At 46.5% G+C, this 19,661-nt stretch overlaps 1 protein-coding gene across 6 annotated transcripts in view; it reads left to right on the top strand.

Moving 5' to 3' along the window:
* ATXN7L1 (ataxin 7 like 1) overlaps window positions 1–19,661 on the top strand; it is a gene marked incomplete at both ends in the record, with an annotated part of 243,549 nt that overhangs the window by 203,157 nt on the left and 20,731 nt on the right. For 5 of the 6 annotated variants that reach the window (XM_079711419.1, XM_079711421.1, XM_079711420.1 and 2 more), the window contains 3 exons: window positions 4,005–4,288; window positions 7,445–7,527; window positions 8,397–8,653. In XM_079711419.1, coding sequence (XP_079567545.1) covers window positions 4,005–4,288; window positions 7,445–7,527; window positions 8,397–8,653 — 624 coding nt within the window. Of the gene's footprint in view, window positions 1–3,971; window positions 4,289–7,444; window positions 7,528–8,396; window positions 8,654–19,661 lie in introns of all 6 variants that reach the window. The other variant, XM_079711416.1, reaches the window with a different exon arrangement.

Here is a 19,661-nt window from a genome sequence, read left to right as displayed (position 1 = left end):
CTTGTTCATCTGTTTGGGGTCTGGGGGCTGTTGCCAATAGTAGTGAAGAAAGGAGACTGAATTCTCAGCTGGACCAGTGGCTGACATTTATGCTGGGGAATGAGGGTGGCGAGGTTAACTAGGAAGGTCTCTCTCTCTCTGTCTCTCTCTCTGTGTCTCTGTCTCTGTCTGTCTCTCTCTCTCTCTCATTTCCCCTGAGGATGTGTTTGACCCTTGCTACTATCACTGAGCTTCCTGCTTCCCTGTCTTCTCTTAACACCCAGTAGGAGTACCTTCTCAGCTCAGGCCACAAGCAGGTCGCCTTAGAGGGGAAGCCCAAAGCCTTTGGGGGAAAGAACGGATGCTAAAGAGAAAAGGATCAGGGCTTACCTGGTGGCGCGGTGGTGGAGAGTCCGCCTGCCGATACAGGGGACACGGGTTCGTGCCCCGGTCCGGGAAGATCCCACATGCCGCGGAGCGGCTGGGCCCGTGAGCCATGGCCGCTGGGCCTGCGCGTCCGGAGCCTGTGCTCCGCCACGGGAGAGGCCACAGCAGTGAGAGGCCCGCGTACGGAAAAAAAAAAAAAAGAAAAAAAGAAAAAAGGATCAGAGATGGTCCGCAGTCTGTCCTCCTGTCTGTCTATAGCCCTTCTCCCTTAGCTAGTGGACACCCTCAGAATTCCCACCCCAGCAACTCAATCTTCCTTCTCCTCCCAGTGCCAAGTGGCTGCTTACCTGGCTTCAGGGGCGTTTACGCCGTGGCTCCACTCCTCACCTGGTCTTTGGAGCCCTTTGAAACATTCTTTCCTTAACACCCCCCATTCCAATCCAAGAGGGCCACACATCAGCCTTCCCTTCTTGTTTCTGATGCACTTCAGTCCCACATCCTGTCTCTGGGCACTGGGACTGAAGTCCAGCTGGAGTTACGGAAGCGTTGGCAGTAGAGGGTGTGAGTGGACCACGCTCAAGTAGTGGAGAAAATCCCAAATTAGGAGATCAGTCACACATATCCGCCGGCTTGGCTCAAGCTCAGTCACTAACATGCAGTCAGGAAGAAGCATCACCATCAAAGAGGTGAGTCACGTGGCACTGTTCCAGTGGCTGGACCCGCTGCACCTGTGCTCTCGTATCTGCCTTAAGGGACTTGCTGGAGTTGGACCGTGACCTCAGGGGAGAAACGCAGGCTGTACTGTGAGCATCTGAGGACCACTTGACTCGGTTTTTAAATTTATTTCACTTGGTCTAATTGCTCTGGATCATTCTATCCCAACATCATATCTCTGCTAAGCTCATGAGTATTCAGCACGCAACTCAGACCGGCTCATGGGACAAGAGCTGGATCTGGAGCGTGAAGGTCCTAATTTCCTTTCCTGAACTCACTTGGCTTCACAAGGAACTATATCAGAGGAGACCACACACGTGCTAGAGAATCCTCTCACCTGGCTACTAGTCCACGTGTTCACGTCAACACTTGAAGTTTAACTTTTTTCTAAAGAAATAAAAGTCTGCAGGTCAAAACAAGGGTGACAGATAAATCAACAAGAGCTTTTTAAGCAGGCTCTTATAATTTTTTTTTTTTTTTTTTGCGGTACGCGGGCCTCTCACTGTTGTGGCCTCTCCCGTTGCGGAGCACAGGCTCTGGACGTGCAGGCTCAGCGGCCATGGCTCACGGGCCCAGCTGCTCCGCGGCATGTGGGATCTTCCCGGACCGGGGCACGAACCTGTGTCCCCTGCATCGGCAGGTGGACTCTCAACCACCGCGCCACCAGGGAAGCCCAATATGTATTTTTAAAGTCAGGATATTGAAGTATAATTTAAGTTACATGAGTTTGTAATTTGTGGGATTTTTTTTTTTGGTTTGTACATTAAAATTTTTTTTTTTAAACTATGGTAAAATACATGTAACAAAATTTCCCATGTTAACCATGTTTAAAGTCCAGTTCAGGAGTATTAAGTACATTCACATTGTCGTGCAGCCCATCTCCAGGGCTCTTCAGCTTGCAAAACTGCAACTCGATACCCGCTAAACGGTATCGCTAAACTGGATACTCCCCTGTGACCACCATTCTCCTTTCTGTCTCTATGAACTTGACCACTCTAGGTGCTTCATACAAGTGGAATCATACAGTATTCACCTTTTTCTGACTTGCCTATTTCACTTAACATAATGTCCTCAGTGTTTATCCATGTGTCAGAATGTCCTTCCTTTTTAAGGCTGAATAATATTCCATTGTATGTATATACCACATTTTGTTTATCCATTTATCCATCAGTGGACATTTAGGTTGCTTCCACCTTTTGGCCACTGTAAATAATGCTGCTGTGAACAACGTGTACAAACATCTCTTTGCGACTCTGGTTTCTATAATTTGTGTCTTTTAAAATTGAGTGAAGGAATGAGCCTGGACGAATTCCATATCCCATGGCTTTGCATTTTTTACCATTTGGAAGAAATCAAGAATGCAGCACTAATTTCACCAGGTAATATCTTTGAAGCTCCTTAGTGTGCTGACTTTTCAAGGGCTTCTTGTGCTCTTCCTCAGCGATAGGGGAGTGCTTTGAGAATTGCCATTAACTAGAAAGTAGCAGCAGTGCAGCTATATCTCGGTGATTGAAACACTCATCAAAGGCTGAACTGTCAGGGACTTGGTGTCTAACTAAAAACCACTGTTCCAGTTTCCCCTCACGTGGGACTCGAAGTCCCACCCCACACTTCCCCGGGACAAGAAAGCACGTGGTCCTGGGGTGAAGTCTCAAGTCTGGGAGCGTTGTGTTCCACCCCTGAGTGCCCTGCTTACTAGCAAAGGCCTGTAAATAACGTGCGGGATCCTGTTCCAAAGTCAGCAAAGGGGCAGGGGCTGAGGGGTTGCTGAAATAATTTCATGAACAAGTTGATCAAAGAAATGATCTGTGGATGAATCTTAGGGAAGGGAGAGCCGGCCAGCCATGTGGGCAGATAAGACTCCTCAACTGCAAAACCAACCTGTCTCTCATGTCCTCCATCGTCTGCAGGCATGTCTAAGCCCTCTTCTAGCCCATTTGGCATTCAGAGAGCTAAGTCGGCTTCACTGTCATCTCAGAAATGACTCGGGGGGGCTGAAGTTGTTCACATCCTGCCCCCCTGCAAGGAGGAAAGGGAATCTAGTTCAGGAACCGAAACCAAGCTTATTCATCTCATCTCATCTTTTCAGACCCCGAGACAGAGTTCTCCACCGCCCCCCAGACACAGGGTCATCCAGCATGAAATGCACAGAAATCAAATGCATATCCGTTACAGGAGAAATGGCAGGGAAGTGGGGCTAAGGTGACAGACTCTGCAGAGCAAACATAACACCTTTGTGCTCTGTCTTCTTAAAATTCATCCTCTCACCTGCCAGCCTTGAGAATTGCCTATTTACATAACTAGCTGCCTAAAATGGAATATTAGATAATGTTCCATGGCGGCTCACTCAATTTGAGCCCATCCCCGGGATATGAGTGATCCAGAAGTCCTCTGACAGTGTATAGCGTGGCACGCTGGCCCGCAGCCATGCCTCCGTGTTGTGTGAGCTCCGAGCTAAACAGATGTCAGGCCCGATCGCCTGGGTGGGAGACCAGCCGAGCAGCGGGGAGGGAGGGGGCGTGATTCAGCACGCGGCTCCGTGGCACAGCGGCCTTCGTGGACAGACAGCATCGCTTCCTGAGCTTCACAGCAGGCGCCTTGTTCTGCCTAAGGTGCTGTCTCGGAGACTGCCGACTAAAGGGACTGAGAAAGGGGGGAGCTGCAGGATCTACGGGGACAACCGGTCCAGGAGGTAATCAGTTCTGATGCCATCCCTGGCACTGTGCCAGCCTCACACCCGCTATTGGTCCTTTCCAAGGCGTGCATCTCCCTCCCGTCAGAACTGGAATCCTGCTGCTCTAGTATAGGAGGAGTATAAATAAGTGATAAGGAAGTGTCCTGATAATGATAAGCAGGGATATCTTCTTAGCATACCAGATGAATCAAAGAAGGCAATTGTGTGTGTTTGTTCATTTATTTTTCAGTGTTCCGGTTCCCGTAGTCAGTTTAGAGAAAATTCCTAACCTAGTGAAGGCAGATGGTGCCAATGTCAAAATGAACTCTGCAACCACTACTGCGGTCACCTTCTTCTCCACCTCATCCTCTGCCGTCTCCACCCCACCTGTAATTAAGCCGGTCTTGATGTCCAAGTCAGTGCCACCTTCCCCAGAGAAGATCTTAAATGGCAAAGGAATTTTGTCTGCCACCATAGACAAGAAACACCAAAATGGCACCAAAAACAACAACAAGCCTTACAGGAGACTTTCAGGTACGTGTCTGTGTCCTTCGAGTCTGGCTCGTGATCAGATTGCAGTTGAGTTGCGTCCAGAACGAGAGAGTGATGCTTTCTTATCACTGAGCAGGTCTGTTTCGTTTTAAGGGAGACACGGAGTTTACCTGCAAACAGGAACCTCCCCCGCCCCTAAAAATACAGGGGAGAACTGGTTCTCTTAATCCCAGGCCAGATGCGGTACCTCTCTCAGCTCAGCACTGAGCAGCAGTTTCCTTAGTGACCCCGAGGCAGGAGGCTCTGCAACCCCTCAGCAGTCTGTGAATTCGGAGGGTCTTGTCCTCACACTGACAGGCCGAACTGCCCCTGGGTTCCGGAAAGCAGAGTCGGGCAATCCACCGTGATATCTCCCAGTAGCTCAGGGCAGGCTTGGGACAGTCGCATTGGTGCTGTCTGCCCATCTCCATCCTTTGGTCTCGTTGGTTTCCAGGTTGATTCTGTGGTCTGGGGCTACAACTGCCTTTCCCACATAAGCAGATTGGAATTTCCATCTGGGAACGCTTGGACTGGCGCAGCAGATGGGGCGTTGAAGGGCCTCTCTCCAATCTACTTGGTTGCCTGAGTACCTCAGGGTACCCAGAAAGGTGCACATGGCCAGTCCTTAAGACAATGGTTGCACTTAGGGGCCCCCAAGTGGGTGATATTTGCTTTGGGATTGTTGTAGAAGGAAATCTGGCAGTTTTACTTTCTCTAAAAGAACAAGAAAAGCTATAAACTTTATAACTTCTTCACACACTCTGGGCATTTATCAAATGTCAACCAGAAAAGAGAAAATACAGTTGACCCTTGAACAGCGCAGGGATTAGGGGTGCCGACCCTCCACGCAGTCAAAAATCCCTGTATAATTTCTAGTTGGCCCTTCGGTATCTGCAGTTCCTCTGTATTTGCGGATTCAGCCAACCTCCAATCATGTAGAACTACAGTATGTACTATTGCAAAAGATCCGCGTGTAAGTGGACCTGCACAGTTGTTCATGGGTCCACCGTACAGGGTAAGCTGCCCTGTGAGAGTGAAGCTGTGTCCTCTGGTATGAGCATAATTCCTAAGCGCCCCAAGAATTGTGGGTCATTTTCATTTTCTACTTTGTGTTTATCCGTGTTTCAGTTTCTCTATCTTACATCTGTCACTTTTAAAAAGTTTACTTCTTAAAAGTACCTCAGGCCCAAAGCATTCAAACGACACAGTTATTTTACCCTGAAAATCTCTCCATGTCCTTTCCACCCGCTGTCCAGAAAGAAAGGCAGAGCCTGGCGCTCTCTTGAGGGCGGGGGCCTCACTGTGTGGACGGAGCCCCCCCACTCCTGGCTGTCTCCCTGCAGGGAAAGTTCATCTTCACTCTGCAGAGGGGGGCAATCCAATAGGCCTGGCTGGGCGCAGTGAAGCTGGCTTCCTCCTCCTGGCAGAAGTATGACCATGGCTTCCAGCCGGCACCTTAATCTGAAGTTGTTCGGGCATTTTTTGTGTGTTTGGGGATTTTGCATTTTGTTGGTGGTTTTGTCTCATTGGGTCTTTTGCTTATTTCTCTCTCACTTTCACATTTGGCAGCCAGCTCCTACCCCCAGCCAAACAACCTGCTCAGTTCCAGGCCAGCACGAGTGCCAGTGTGGATCTGGGCATGGGTCTGACTCCGCCAGGCCCAAGGGAAAGAACTCACACCGGGCGGCCTGGAGGCTGGCACCCAGACCCTCCTCGGTGGGCAGAGAGGGCTCATAGGAAGCGAACGTCTCCAGGCCTAGCAGTTTTCTTTTCTTAAAAATGAAGCTTAAAAAAAAGAAGACAAAAGCAAAAGAAAGAGGCAGGATGCACTCTGATAGTCAACCAGGAAATCTATCTTGGATATGAGAACGGTTTTATTGCAAACATCATCATCACCACTGTCGCAACCTCCCCACGGCTCCGAAACCTTCTTTTAAAAATAGAGTGCGTTCATTTATTATGGTCAGAGCTTACTCCACCAAGTTCAGGCAGTTTTTCAGGCAAGGTAACCTCTTTTTAGCTTGCAACCATTGGAGGCCCTTAAGGAGGCATTCCACCAAGTATATCTTCACCCCCCGTGCACCCATCCACCCACCCGCCAATGCTGCTGCCCGTCTCCCTGGATGCTCAGAAGAGCTATGTCATTCCTGCCCTGCAGGACTCAGGTGTCTGTTGGGTGCCTTCCAGAAATGGCACAGGTCATCAAGAGGTGGAACTTTAAAGCCTGAAGGGTCCTTAAGAGATTGTCGCACATACCCTCGTTTTCCAGGGGAGGAGAGCATTTCTGTAATCCAGAAGGGGTGAAGGATCCAAAATGGGCATAAAAAGAGCAGATTCCTTAGAAGTAACCCCAACATGAGCCGTCAGGAGTCCAGCGGGAAGGCAGGAGCCGGGGAAAGCCCGCCTCCCTCAGCAGGTCCCTGAGGGACCTGGCTTGTTCCCATGTGGAGCATCAGACCTCAGTCCAGGGGCAGCGCGACTGTGACACCGACAGGCCCTGCCCTCTCTGCACCTTCAGGTGCAGCCTCAGTGTAAAGCCCACACCTGCCCCTGCCCCTGCCTATATGTTCCTGAATCCGGGAAATGATTTTTCTGGCCGGCAAGGCTGCGTGGAAAGCTTCGTGCTGAGGACTTTGCAAAGCATTGAGACAGGCAGGTCACACTGACATGGCAAGGAATAATCTCCCACTTAAACGGCTAAAACTATTAGGGCGGCAGGGCAGGAAGAGTGGGTGATGTATTCCTGGAGCTACCCCGGGGGGAAAAAGTGGCCCTTGGGCCTCAGGTGGTTCTCCCTGATCTGCAGCCACCTCGGCCCAAAGGTACCGGGGGGAATTGTTTGGAGTGAAGGTGTGAGAGCATCTGGCTCCTTTCCCTCCGCTGTCCACCCCCACCCCCCATTCCCTGTGCATTCCGATCCCTACCGCCTCCCGCTGGACTTGGGAATTCTTGGGTTCAGAGGGGAGCGCCATCTTCCCCCAGCGGTTCTGGAAGCATTTTAGCAGCCGGTTGGAAAAAAAACCAAAAAAAAAAAACAGATTGCCTGACAATGTCTCACTTGTTGGTGCAAATGTGCATTTTTTAAAAAAATGTGGTCTTAATGCCAAATCCTATTTAGTCTCCTTTTTTCTTATATTTTTTGTTTGTTTCTTAAACCAGAGAGAGAATTTGACCCAAATAAACACTGTGGAGTATTGGATCCCGAGACAAAGAAACCTTGCACAAGATCCCTCACCTGCAAGGTATTTCTCTTTCCATAAAAAATACTTCCTGCTCTCGCTGGGGCCTTTGTCGAAATGTTTGCATGCCACTCTCTGCACACGGCAGGGTGTGGAGCCTCGACATGACCCCCAGCTGTTCTTTGTAAGGGAAATGCTTTCTTCTCTTCCATGGTAGCAGAGCGCCTGCCTCAAGCTGGCTGGCTTTTTAAGAAGGGAAAAAAAAAAAAAAAAATAGGCTTCCCCTGTTACTTGTGAGGCCAGACAGTGAGTTGTATTTATAGGCACTCACAGGCGGTTCTAAACCCTGCTACGTTTTAATGTATGCAGGAGCAGCGCGGCGGCGGTGGCAGCGCCCTGAAAGGCAGCCCCGGAGGGGAGGACGAGCCGCCGCCGCCGTGCCCCTGATCCAGCCACAGCGGGGTGGCCAGGGGACAGCTGACCCAAGGCGGCCGCCAGTGGGTGGCCCCCAGCCCCGTATTTCATACTGAATTGCCAGTGCCTCTTGGGATGGAGGCTGTGGCCCTCTCTGCTTGGTGGCTCTGTGTGTCTGGGCCAAAGCAAGCCTCCCACCTGCACCTGGATTAACTCCAGCACGCCCTCACCGTTGCCTTTCATCAGAGAGGTTCTCATGGGTTCTGCGCTGAAGCTCGTCATCTTATGCCATTTTTTGGAGGAAGCTTTGGCTTCTTAACGCCAGGAGCGTAGGGCACGGTTGCGTTTTGTGTGGTCTCCGCCTCTTCCCAGCCACAGAACAGGAGCTGTTGCCTTGAAGTTGACTTTTCAAACACCTCTAAATTCCCATGAATTGCTGTTTCTGAAATGGAGGGCCTGGGGAAGCAGGTTTATGTGCTGATCAAAGAGGCTGTGCTTTCCGTCTCTCTTCTCCTTAGACTCATTCACTAAGCCATCGGAGGGCAGTCCCAGGCCGGAAAAAGCAGTTTGACCTCCTTCTGGCGGAACACAAAGCCAAGTCCCGGGAAAAAGAAGTTAAAGATAAAGAGCATCTCCTGACTTCGGCAAGGGAAGTACTTCCAAACCCATCCGGGCCAGCGCAGGACTCGCTGCCGGGATCTTCAGGGAGCTTGGGCCCAGAACCTAAAGTCGCGTCCCCTGCAAAATCCAGGCCACCTAACTCTGTGCTTCCTAGGTAAGTCCCACCTGGGCGATAGAAGCCTTGAGGCCGTGGTCAAGTGACCCTGCCTGGCTGGGTCGTGTGTGGTCGGATCACGTGTGAAATGGGAGTCGTTAGCGTCCTACCTGGGGAGGTGGTTGTGAAGTTGAAAGGAGAGAATGGGTGTGAGGGGCTCAGCCCAGTGCCTGCCACGTAGCGTTCAGTGGATGTTAACTGCTGTCACCATTGTCATCCTCACCCTGGTCATCATTGCCGTGATCGTCATCCTCCCTAGCAGACCTGTATCCGCCAGGATGTGTTTTCGCGGAGTAAGAGGCAGCTAGAGATAAATAGCTGAAAGGGTGACACTCAACCACCAGGCAACTTTCTGGTCACCTGAGTTTTTAGATTAGTTGAAGATTCCTGGAGCAGAGAGTGGGGGAAGCCTGGGGGGATGGGTAATCAGCACAGCTTAGGAGCCCACTTGCCATGATACTTTGTGAATTTTTTCCACAACTCTCCAATGGTCAGGGTAAAGGGAAAATTGCCGTGACAGGGCTGTCTGTCCTTACATTTCCCTCCATACCAAGAAAGCTGAGCCACCTCTTTGGGGTTTTATTTGGTCGTCCTGGACAGAAAGGAAAGAATGGAAAACAAAACGCACCTGGGGGAATTCCCTGGCAGTCCAGTGGTTAGGATTCCAAGCTTCCACTGCAGGGGGCACGGGTTCGATCCCTGCCTGGGGAGCTAAGATCCCACATGCCATGCGGCGTGGCCAAAAAAAAGAGGGAGGGAGAAAAAAATTCCACTTGGGTTGAAAATCCATGTATGTGTGTTTTGACGGGCAGTGGAGTGCCATAATGAGCCACAGACCAATTTCCAGGTGATAGGACAGGTAACCCTCATTCAAAAATATTTATTGAGTGCTTGCTCCATAAGCAAGGTACTGTGTTAGGTACCCTCAGGCAGGGGCACAGAGATGAATGAAACTAGATCCTGCTTTTCAAGAATTTGGAGTTTAGGAGATGAGACTCAAATATCCATAGCATCATAAAAAGGAAACATTAATAACACAATATAAGTGCAGATATTAGTATCCTCTGATGATTTTGGGGGTTTTTTTTGGCTGCATTGGGCTTTCTTTGCTGCACACTGGCTTTCTCTAGTTGCAACGAGCGGGGGCTACTCTTTGCTGCGGTGCGCGGGCGTCTCATTGCGGTAGCTTCTCTTGTTGCGGAGCACGGGCTCTAGGCGCACGGGCTTCAGTAATTGTGGCACACAGGCTCAGTAGTTGTGGCTCACGGGCTCTAGAGCACAGGCTCAGTAGTTGTGGCGCACGGGCTTAGTTGCTCTGCAGCATGTAGGATCTTCCTGGACCAGGGCTCAAACCCGTGTCCCCTGCATTGGCAGGTGGATTCTTAACAACTGCACCACCAGGGAAGTCCCCTCTGATGATTTTTAATGCATACACTGTGAGTCTCAAAGAGTAATTGTCCAGTCAGCAAGTAGGCATTAAGAGAATATAGTTACAAAAGAAGGGGAAGGAATTTATTTTTAAAGCAAAAGCAAATATTTGATGACAGTTGTTACTGACCTACCAGGATCTCTCATGCCTTACACTTTGGTGCAAGCCTGACCAGTTCGGCAGCTGGAGCCCCTCTCTTGGAATCACCAAGCTCAGCCTCAGGCATCTGGGGGGATGGATGGAGTCAGACGGAGTCAGATGGAGTCACCACCCGCACACCTCCACCATCATAACCATTGTCGGGTGGTTGTCGTCGTCTGTTTACTTGGCCGCTGTCCTTGCCATCCCTCATTTTCCAAGATCGTTTTATGATTTCTCACTGTGGTGCCAGATGTTGGGGAAGGATATTACCCTTGGGGACACAGTTCTGCTCCAAACTTCTGGAAGGGGCTTCAAGTCTATCTACAGTAGCTTTCAAACTTCTTGGTGGCGATGGAACTTTTTTGTTCCCACAGAACCTTACACGGTACCCGATATAAAAGCAGACCTGCCTCCACCTGAAGCCCGCTCAGCCCTGCTCTCATCACACGTGTACCCAGAACCCACTGTCCCCCAGCCCATCCAAGGGATCACCTCAGCTTCCCCAAGGACTCCAGGGAACCCCAGTTTGAAAACTCTTTTATTATACATTTCTCCATCGACGTTGACTGATGCAGGCACTTCGCACCCAAGCAGTGGTACCTGGCTTAACAGAGAAGCTGGGGGCAGCCGTTAAAAAATGAAACAGGCAACAGTGGAGCCTTAAGAGCTGCTTCTTTCTGTTCCTTTTTTTGGTTTAATTTTCAGGGGAATGTTTGTCAAGAGAGAAATGCCAGGTGTTTATGTTCTTTTAGGGAAATAGAAGAAAGAGAGAGGGTGAGGTTAATCGGCAGAAAAGAATGTCTCTGAAGGAAAAGGGGAGGCCAAGGAGCACATTACAAATGTTGGAAGAGAATAATTTCTGAGGACGCTTTTCAACGCACCAGAAAACTCAGGGGTGAACTCTGTTCCACAGTTAGGGGGAAATAACGTCCTTTTTCAGTTGTCTTAGGTTCACACAAGACCCCATGCCATCAGAGATCGAAAAAGCACGATCAGAAGTAAACATACCCACATAAGACTTAAAGCAGTTATTTCCCTCATATTAACGATGTAAATATAATAGATGTTTCAATCACACTCATTATCTATAATGGGCCAAAAAAAAATGTCACACATGAATGGAATTATGATTATCCCTTCCCAATCGTGAATTTCTCTTGTAGGAAATGCTAACAGTGTGTGAATTTATATCTTAAATATCGTTTCGGTAACCTTGAAAATATTCCAGTTCTCCTATTTTTGAGTTGCAACCCATCCTGTCAGGGGTTCCTAAAAGAGGGACTTGGGTCTAGGATTGGAAAAGTGAAAGTTAGCTAGCAAGGGTTGGAACAGGATTGGAAGTGCAAGGCTCAACTCCTTGTCTGCTGACTAGATGGACGTGGCCGTGTCTCTCAGCCTCTCTGGCCTCAAACTGCTCAACTGTCAGACGGAGCTAAGGAGAATTAAGTGAGATAAAATACCAAGCTCATCATAAGCACTCAGTTCATGGTAGCTGGTAGTAGGGGGCAGTGGTAGTCAATGGGAAAGCAGTGGGAGCCCGTGAAGGCCTCAGTGCAACCTGATTTCCATTCACCTGGCCTCCTGGCCTCTGTCCTTCAAGCTGGGGGCCCTTGGATACCATACCAGTATGCTCTATTTCTTTGCCCCCAACTCTAAGGAAACACATTATTTGCCCCACAGAGCCCAAGGGCTATGAATGACCAGGCCAACCAAAGCCATAAGGACTCTGTTGGAGAGGCGCGGGGGCTGGGGGAAGGGGGCAGCAGAGGGAGGAAGGGTCAGCTGTGGAGGTCATTGCTGCCAAGATCTGGGCACATCCCCCTCTGTCTCACAGATGCTCACACATCTCCCCTTAAAGTAGAAAATGGCAAATGCCAGTGAATCTAAGACTGACAAGGGCGGCAGGGAAAGAGGCCGAAGGTCCTAGATACCTGACAAAGGGCAGAGGTGAGTCTGGAGTGAAAGCTACTTCATTACATGGTGTAATCGCCAAAGTGGAAGCCATTTCTCTCCTTGACTTCTGTTTGTCCCTGGGCTTTTCCTACTCGTTTCTCAACAGGGGGGCCTTTGAAGTCAAGCAGGCAGAACCAAGTCTCATGACCACTTTTTATTAGCTTGGCAACCAATGTCTTCATCTGAGAAATGTAGGTCATAGTTACACGCACCTAAGGCAGTGGGGTAGCTCCAGTGAGAAAAGGTATGTGACGTGCCTACATACAGTTAGGACTCAGTTAAGGTCAGTTGTTTTGCTCGTGCTTCCTCAAAGTGGTGGGGGTTAGGGGACTTTAAGTTCCTCTGGGTGTAACTGGACAGGGACCATCATCACATGCACTGTCTTTAGACCAGACTGGTAAGTGGAGGCGTGAGGGGTAATGTAGTGCCGAGGAAGAAAGGTTGGACGGCAGCTTAACACTTGCGAGGCTTTTTGCACACTTTCTCATGGCCAGTTGCCTAATTCCCCCATCATCCTCTCCAAGCCTTGGCTTTTTTGAGACACAAGCTGGCCCCAGCGCACTCCATCCCTCCAGGTTCCACCCTGGAGGGCAGTGATCAGAGCTGGGAGGAGGTCTTGAAAGCATCCACCATTCCGTCATCACCAGGAGGGTGCCCATGTCCTGAGGGACACAAGTCTAAAAACGAGGAGATCCAGAGCTCCTTCCCGTTGTGCACATGCACACATGTGCCCAGCGTCCTTCCTTCATGTTTCTGTCTTGGCTCTCAGAGCTGATTCCGCTCTGCAGCTCGCAGTTTTCATGCTCAGCTTTACTCTCCACGATTCTCCTCCCCTGGTCTCCTCTCTTTTGTCTGGCAACTAGAACTTACTATGGAGTGTTTCAACTGTTCTAAAATTTTTTTTCTTAATGAAACTTCTTTTTTTAAAATCAACATAGTATAGACACATAGTTCAAAAACTAAATAGTACTAAAAGGGTTAGAGTGAAAAACAGTAGTTCCTACCATCCTGGAACTCTGTTGACCCTCTCTGTGTTGGAGCACCTGTTTCCTGGATCCCTTTGCCACCTTCTCTCTTGGTTTACTCCTTATCTTCTCCATTAGCTTCCTGTGAAAAGGGACATGGGAGGTCAATTTTTAGAATCCTTATACACCTGAAAATGTTTGTATTCTACCCTCACACTTAATTGATCATCTCTCTGAGTCTATAACTGGATTGAGAATTATTTCCCTACAGAAGATGGAAGACAATTTTTCCATTGGCTTCTGGCATCGAAGGTTTTTATTGAGAAGTTTAATAACATTCTGATTCCATTTTTAATTGCTGAAGCATGGGGCTCTGAAATTTCCCAGGGATCCCCCTTGATGTAGGTCTTTTTTCATTCATTGTACTAGGTACTCAGTAGATCCTTTCAACCTGGAAACACCTGTTTCTGGGATATTTTCCCATGTTACATGCTAAATAGTTTTCTCCCCACTATGTCTTTATTCTCTTTTTTAACCTCCCGTTAGTTGGATGTTGGATCATTTGCTCTGACCTCTTCATCCTCTTACCTCTTTTCTCCTGTTGTCTCTCAATCTCTTGTTCCACTTTCTAAAAGATTTTTTTACTTTACTCTTCAAAACTGTATATTAAATAGTTTACGACTTACTTGTTAAATTTTAGGATCTGGTTCTTTCTATCTGATTGCACGGCATGCGGGATCTTATTTCCCCAACCAGGGATCAAACCCACACCCCCTGCAGTGGAAGGGTAGAGTCTTAACCACTGGATCTCCAGGGAAGTCCCTCCTCTTTTTTTCCTTTATCTTCATTTCCCCCAAGTTTGTTTCATATATGTGTTCATGCATTTGTTGTTTGGTTGGTCAGCTCATGTTGGAGATGTCTGGGAATGTTTGGTTATCTCTAACCACTCGTATTTAAAAGAGAGGCTCTAACAGGCTCATTGGAGGTCTATGTGGGACTGTCAACCAAAAGGTCATCATGTCACCAGTCAGCCTTTTGTTGGAATATTCCCAAAGGCAAGCTGTGGAAGCCTTTTCTCCGGGGCCATTCAGTTTCCGGAGGGAAGAATCCTGCCTGCTGACGTACCTGGCAGTAGGCATTCTGGCAGTGCCAACTGAGGATCTGACCAGGGGCAGCCCACAGTCCTCCTGTTTTTAGCCCTGTGCCTCCTCCTGGTCTCTGCTGAGCCTGGGGGCCCCACGTCTAGAGTCTCTCTGGTTCAGTTTCTCTTTTTGAGGGTTGATTGGAGGGCGAGAGGGCTGGCAGGGGCAGTGGTAAGTCACGTGACCGTGTGAGGTAGTAGTGATGACCTGCGGGTCCAACGACAGAAGATTGAGCCTTTCAGCTCTCTCGCTATGTTTAGTCCTCACCTCACCCATGACTTGTGCAGCTCTAGCTGCTCCAGGTGCCCTGCTTCTCAAGGTTCTGTGGTAGGTCAGCTCCTTTCCCATCAGTTAACACTCTCCAGCCACAGTCTGTCTTCTAAAAATAGGTTAAAATCTCTTGTTCACACTTCTTGGGACACTTCAGGTGCAAGTAGCAGAAAATCTTGCTTACTAACCACTTCAGTAATTAGGAAATTTCTTACCACCGGTGACAAGAAGTCCAGAGGTGAAAGGGCACCAGTCCCCAAAGATCAGGGGTTGGCTCTCCTTCTTTTTTTTTTTGGTAACCTAGTCTTTTTTTTTTTTCTTTATTGGAGTATAATTGCTTTACAATGGTGTGTTAGTTTCTGCTTTATAACAAAGTGAATCAGTTATACATATACATATATCCCCATATCTCCTCCCTCTTGCATCTCCCTCCCACCCTCCCTATCCCACCCCTCTAGGTGGTCAGAAAGCACCGAGCTGATGTCCCTGTGCTATGCGGCTGCTTCCCACTATCTATCTACCTTACGTTTGGTAGTGTATATATGTCCATGCCACTCTCTCACTTCGTCCCAGCTTACCCTTCCCCCTCCCCATATCCTCAAGTCCATTCTCTAGTAGGTCTGCATCTTTATTCCCGTTTTGCCCCTAGGTTCTTCATGACCTATTTTTTTTTCCCCTTAGGTTCCATATATATCTGTTAGCATGCAGAATTTGTTTTTCTCTTTCTGACTTACTTCACTCTGTATGACAGACTCTAGGTCCATCCACCTCACTACAAATAACTCAATTTCGTTTCTTTTTATGGCTGAGTAATATTTCATTGTATATATGTGCCACATCTTCTTTATCCATTCATCTGTCGATGGACACTTAGGTTGCTTCCATGTCCTGGCTATTGTAAATAGAGCTGCAATGAACATTGTGGTACATGACTCTTTTTAAATTATGGTCTTGTCAGGGTATATGCCAAGTAGTGGGATTGCTGGGTTTTATGGTAGTTCTGTTTTTAGTTTTTTAAGGAACCTCCATACTGTTCTCTGTAGTGGCTATATCAATTTACATTCCCACCAACAGTGCAAAAGGGTTCCCTTTTCTCCACACCCTCTCCAGCATTTATTGTTTGTAGATTTTTTGATGATGGCCATTCTGACCAGTGTGAGATGATATCTCATTGTAATTTTGATGTGCATTTCTCTAATGATCAATGATGTTGAGCATCCTTTCATGTGTTTGTTGGCAATCTGTATATCTTCTTTGGAGAAATGTCTATTTAGGTCTTCTGCCCACTTTTGGGTCGGGTTGTTTGTTTTTTTTAATATTGAGCTGCATGAGCTGCTTGTAAATTTTGGAGATTAATCCTTTGTCAGTTGCTTCATTTGCAAATATTTTCTCCCATTCTGAGGGTTGTCTTTTCATCTTGTTTATGGTTTCCTTTGCTGTGCAAAAGCTTTTAAGTTTCATTAGGTCCCATTTGTTTATTTTTGTTTTTATTTCCCTTTCTCTAGGAGGTGGGTCAAAAAGGATCTTGCTGTGATTTATGTCATAGAGTGTTCTGCCTATGTTTTCCTCTAAGAGTTTGATAGTGTCTGGCCTTACATTTAGGTCTTTAATCCATTTTGAGTTTATTTTTGTGTATGGTGTTACAGAGCGTTCTAATTTCATTCTTTTACATATAGCTGTCCAGTTTTCCCAGCACCACTTATTGAAGAGGCTGTCTTTTCTCCACTGTATATTCTTGACTCCTTTATCAAAAATAAGGTGATGATATGTGCGTGGGTTTATCTCTGGGCTTTCTATCCTGTTCCATTGATCTATATTTCTGATTTTGTGCCAGTACCATACTGTCTTTATTACTGTAGCTTTGTAGTATAGTCTGAAGTCAGGGAGCCTGATTCCTCCAGCTCTGTTTTTCTTTCTCAAGATTGCTTTGGCTATTCGGGGTCTTTTGTGTTTCTATACAAATTGTGAAATTTTTTGTTCTAGTTCTGTGAAAAATGCTAGTGGTAGCTTGATAGGGATTGCATTGAATCTGTAGATTGCTTTGGGTAGTAGAGTCATTTTCACAATGTTGATTCTTCCAATCCAAGAATATGGTATATCTCTCCATCTATTTGTATAATCTTTAATTTCTTTCATCAGTGTCTTATAATTTTCTGCATACAGGTCTTTTGTCTCCTTAGGTAGGTTTACTCCTAGGTATTTTATTCTTTTTGTTGCAGTGGTAAATGGGAGTGTTTTCTTAATTTCACTTTCAGATTTTTCATCATTAGTGTATAGGAATGCAAGAGATTTTTGTGCATTAATTTTGTATCCTGCTACTTTACCAAATTCATTGATAAACTCTAGTAGTTTTCTGGTAGCATCTTTAGGATTCTCTATGTATAGTATAATGTCATCTGCAAACAGTGACAGCTTTACTTCTTTTTTTCCGATTTGGATTCCTTTTATTTCTTTTTCTTCTCTGATTGCTGTGGCTAAAACTTCCAAAACTATGTTGAATAATAGTGGTGAGAGTGGGCAACCTTGTCTTATTCCTGATCTTAGTGGAAATGGTTTCAGTTTTTCACCATTGAGGACAATGTTGGCAGTGGGTTTGTCATATGTGGCCTTTATTATGTTAAGTTCCCTCTATGTCTACTTTCTGGAGGGTTTTTATCATAAATTGGTGTTGAATTTTGTCAAAAGCTTTCTCTGCATCTATTGAGATGATCATATGGTTTTTCTCCTTCAATTTGTTAATATGGTGTATCACATTGATTGATTTGCATATATTGAAGAATCCTTGCATTCCTGGGATAAACCCCATTTGATCATGTTGTATGATCCTTTTAATGTGCTCCTGGATTCTGTTTGCTAGTATTTTGCTGAGGATTTTTGCATCAGTGTTCATCAGTGATACTGGCCTGTAGTTTTCTTTCTCTGTGACATCTTTGTCTGGTTTTGGTATCAGGGTGATGCTGGCCTCATAGAATGAGTTTGGGAGTATTCCTCTGTCTGCTATATTTTGGAAGAGTTTGAGAAAGATAGGTGTTAGCTCTTCTCTAAATGTTTGATAGAATTCGCCTGTGAAGCCATCTGGCCTTGGGCTTTTGTTTGTTGGAAGATTTTTAATCACAGTTTCAATTTCAGTGCTTGTGATTGGTCTGTTCATATTTTCTATTTCTTCCTGGTTCAGTCTCAGAAGGTTGTGCATTTCTAAGAATTTGTCCATTTCTTCCAGGTTGTCATTTTATTGGCATATGGTTGCTTGTAGTAATCTCTCATGATCTTTTGTATTTCTGCAGTGTCAGTTGTTACTTCTCCTTTTTCATTTCTAATTCTATTGATTTGAGTCTTCTCCCTTTTTTTCTTGATGAGTCTGGCTAATGATTTATCAATTTTGTTTATCTTCTCAAAGAACCAGCTTTTAGTTTTATTGATCTTTGCTATAGTTTCCTTCATTTCTTTTTCATTTATTTCTGATCTGATCTTTATGATTTCTTTCTGGCTCTCCTTCTGTGGCTTTCTTTTATTCCACCCTCTTCGATCTTTTGGCTTCATCTTCAACGTCATTAGCAAGATGGCTACAGCACTTCCAGAGGAAAAAGTTCCAGATGAAGGTGGAGACCACCTTTTCCTTGTGTCTCTCTCTCTTTTTTTTTTTTTAATAGCTGTCCTAGTGGGTGTGAAGTGGTAACTCATTGTGATTTTGATTTGCATTTCCCTAATGACTGATGATGTTGAGCATCTTTTCATGTGATTGCTGGCACCATTTATATATCTTTGCTGAGAAATGTCTATTCAAGTCCTTTGCTCATTTAAAAAAAATTTTTTTTTTTTTTGCGGCACGCAAGCCTCTCACTGTTGTGGCCTCTCCCGTTGCGGAGCACAGGCTCCAGACGTGCAGGCCCAGCGGCCACGGCTCACGGGCCCAGCCACTCTGCAGCATGTGGGATCCTCCTGCACCGGGGCACGAACCCGTTTCCCCTGCATCAGCAGGCGAACTCTCAACCACTGCGCCACCAGGGAAGCCCTAAATTTTTTTTTAAAATAAATTTATTTATTTACTTATGGCTGTGTTGGGTCTTTGTTGACGCCCATGGGCTTTCTGTAGTTGCGAAGAGCGGCGGCTACTCTTCACTGCAGTGCACGGGCTTCTCATTGCAGTGTCTTCTCTTGTTGTGGAGCACGGGCTCTAGGCGCGCAGGCTCAGTAGTTGTGGCACGTGGGCTTACTTGCTTCGTGGCATGTGGGATCTTCCCAGACCAGGGATCGAACCCATGTCCCCAGCACTGGCAGGCAGATTCTTAACCACTGTGCCACCAGGGAAGTCCCTAAATTTATTTTTTATTGAAGTATAGTTGAATTACAATGTTGTGTTAATGACAGCAAAGTGACTCAGTTATACATATATATACATTTTTTTCATATTCTTTTTCATTATGGTTTATCACAGGATATTGATATTCCTTATGCTATACAGTAAGGTCCTTTGCCCATTATTTTTTAATTTTAAAAAATTTTGTGCCCACACTGTGCAGCTTGCGGGATCTTAGTTCCCTGACCAGGGATCGACCCCAGGCCCCTGCAGTGAAAGCGAGGAGTGTTAATGACTGGACTGCCAGGGAATTCCCTCCTTGTGTCTCTTTTTAAAAGTGAGAAAAATCTTTGCAAAAGCCACCCCCCCCCACCGCAAAAAAATACATTTTCTTTTATTTCTCATGCACTTTCCCAAACCAATCATTAACGAGATGAATGAGATTCCCATTATTACTTAAGGGGTTAAATGGAGACTAGGATGTCATCACCATGATGATCACCACAGTTCTGTTGATCTCTTTGTTTTTCAGAACTAATGCCTTTTTTATCCCTTTACTATGATTTTAATATTTTGGGACAGAGGAGATAAATGTGTTCAATCCATCTGCCCCATTTAACAGTAAATTCTTCAGCCACTTTCTTGCACATACCTGTACTACTAGCTCACTTTCTTTTATTTTTCTCTCTTTTTTACTTTTTGTTGTGAAAATTTCCCCATGTACAGAAAAATAGAATAGTATAATGAATACCTGCATACGTAGTTTTAACAGTTTTAATATTTTGCCACTGTGTTGACTTCATCTACATTC

The sequence above is a fragment of the Hyperoodon ampullatus genome (assembly GCF_949752795.1).
Source record: "Hyperoodon ampullatus genome assembly, chromosome: 9".
Taxonomy (NCBI): domain Eukaryota; kingdom Metazoa; phylum Chordata; class Mammalia; order Artiodactyla; family Ziphiidae; genus Hyperoodon; species Hyperoodon ampullatus.
This window is presented reverse-complemented; position numbering and strand designations above follow the sequence as displayed.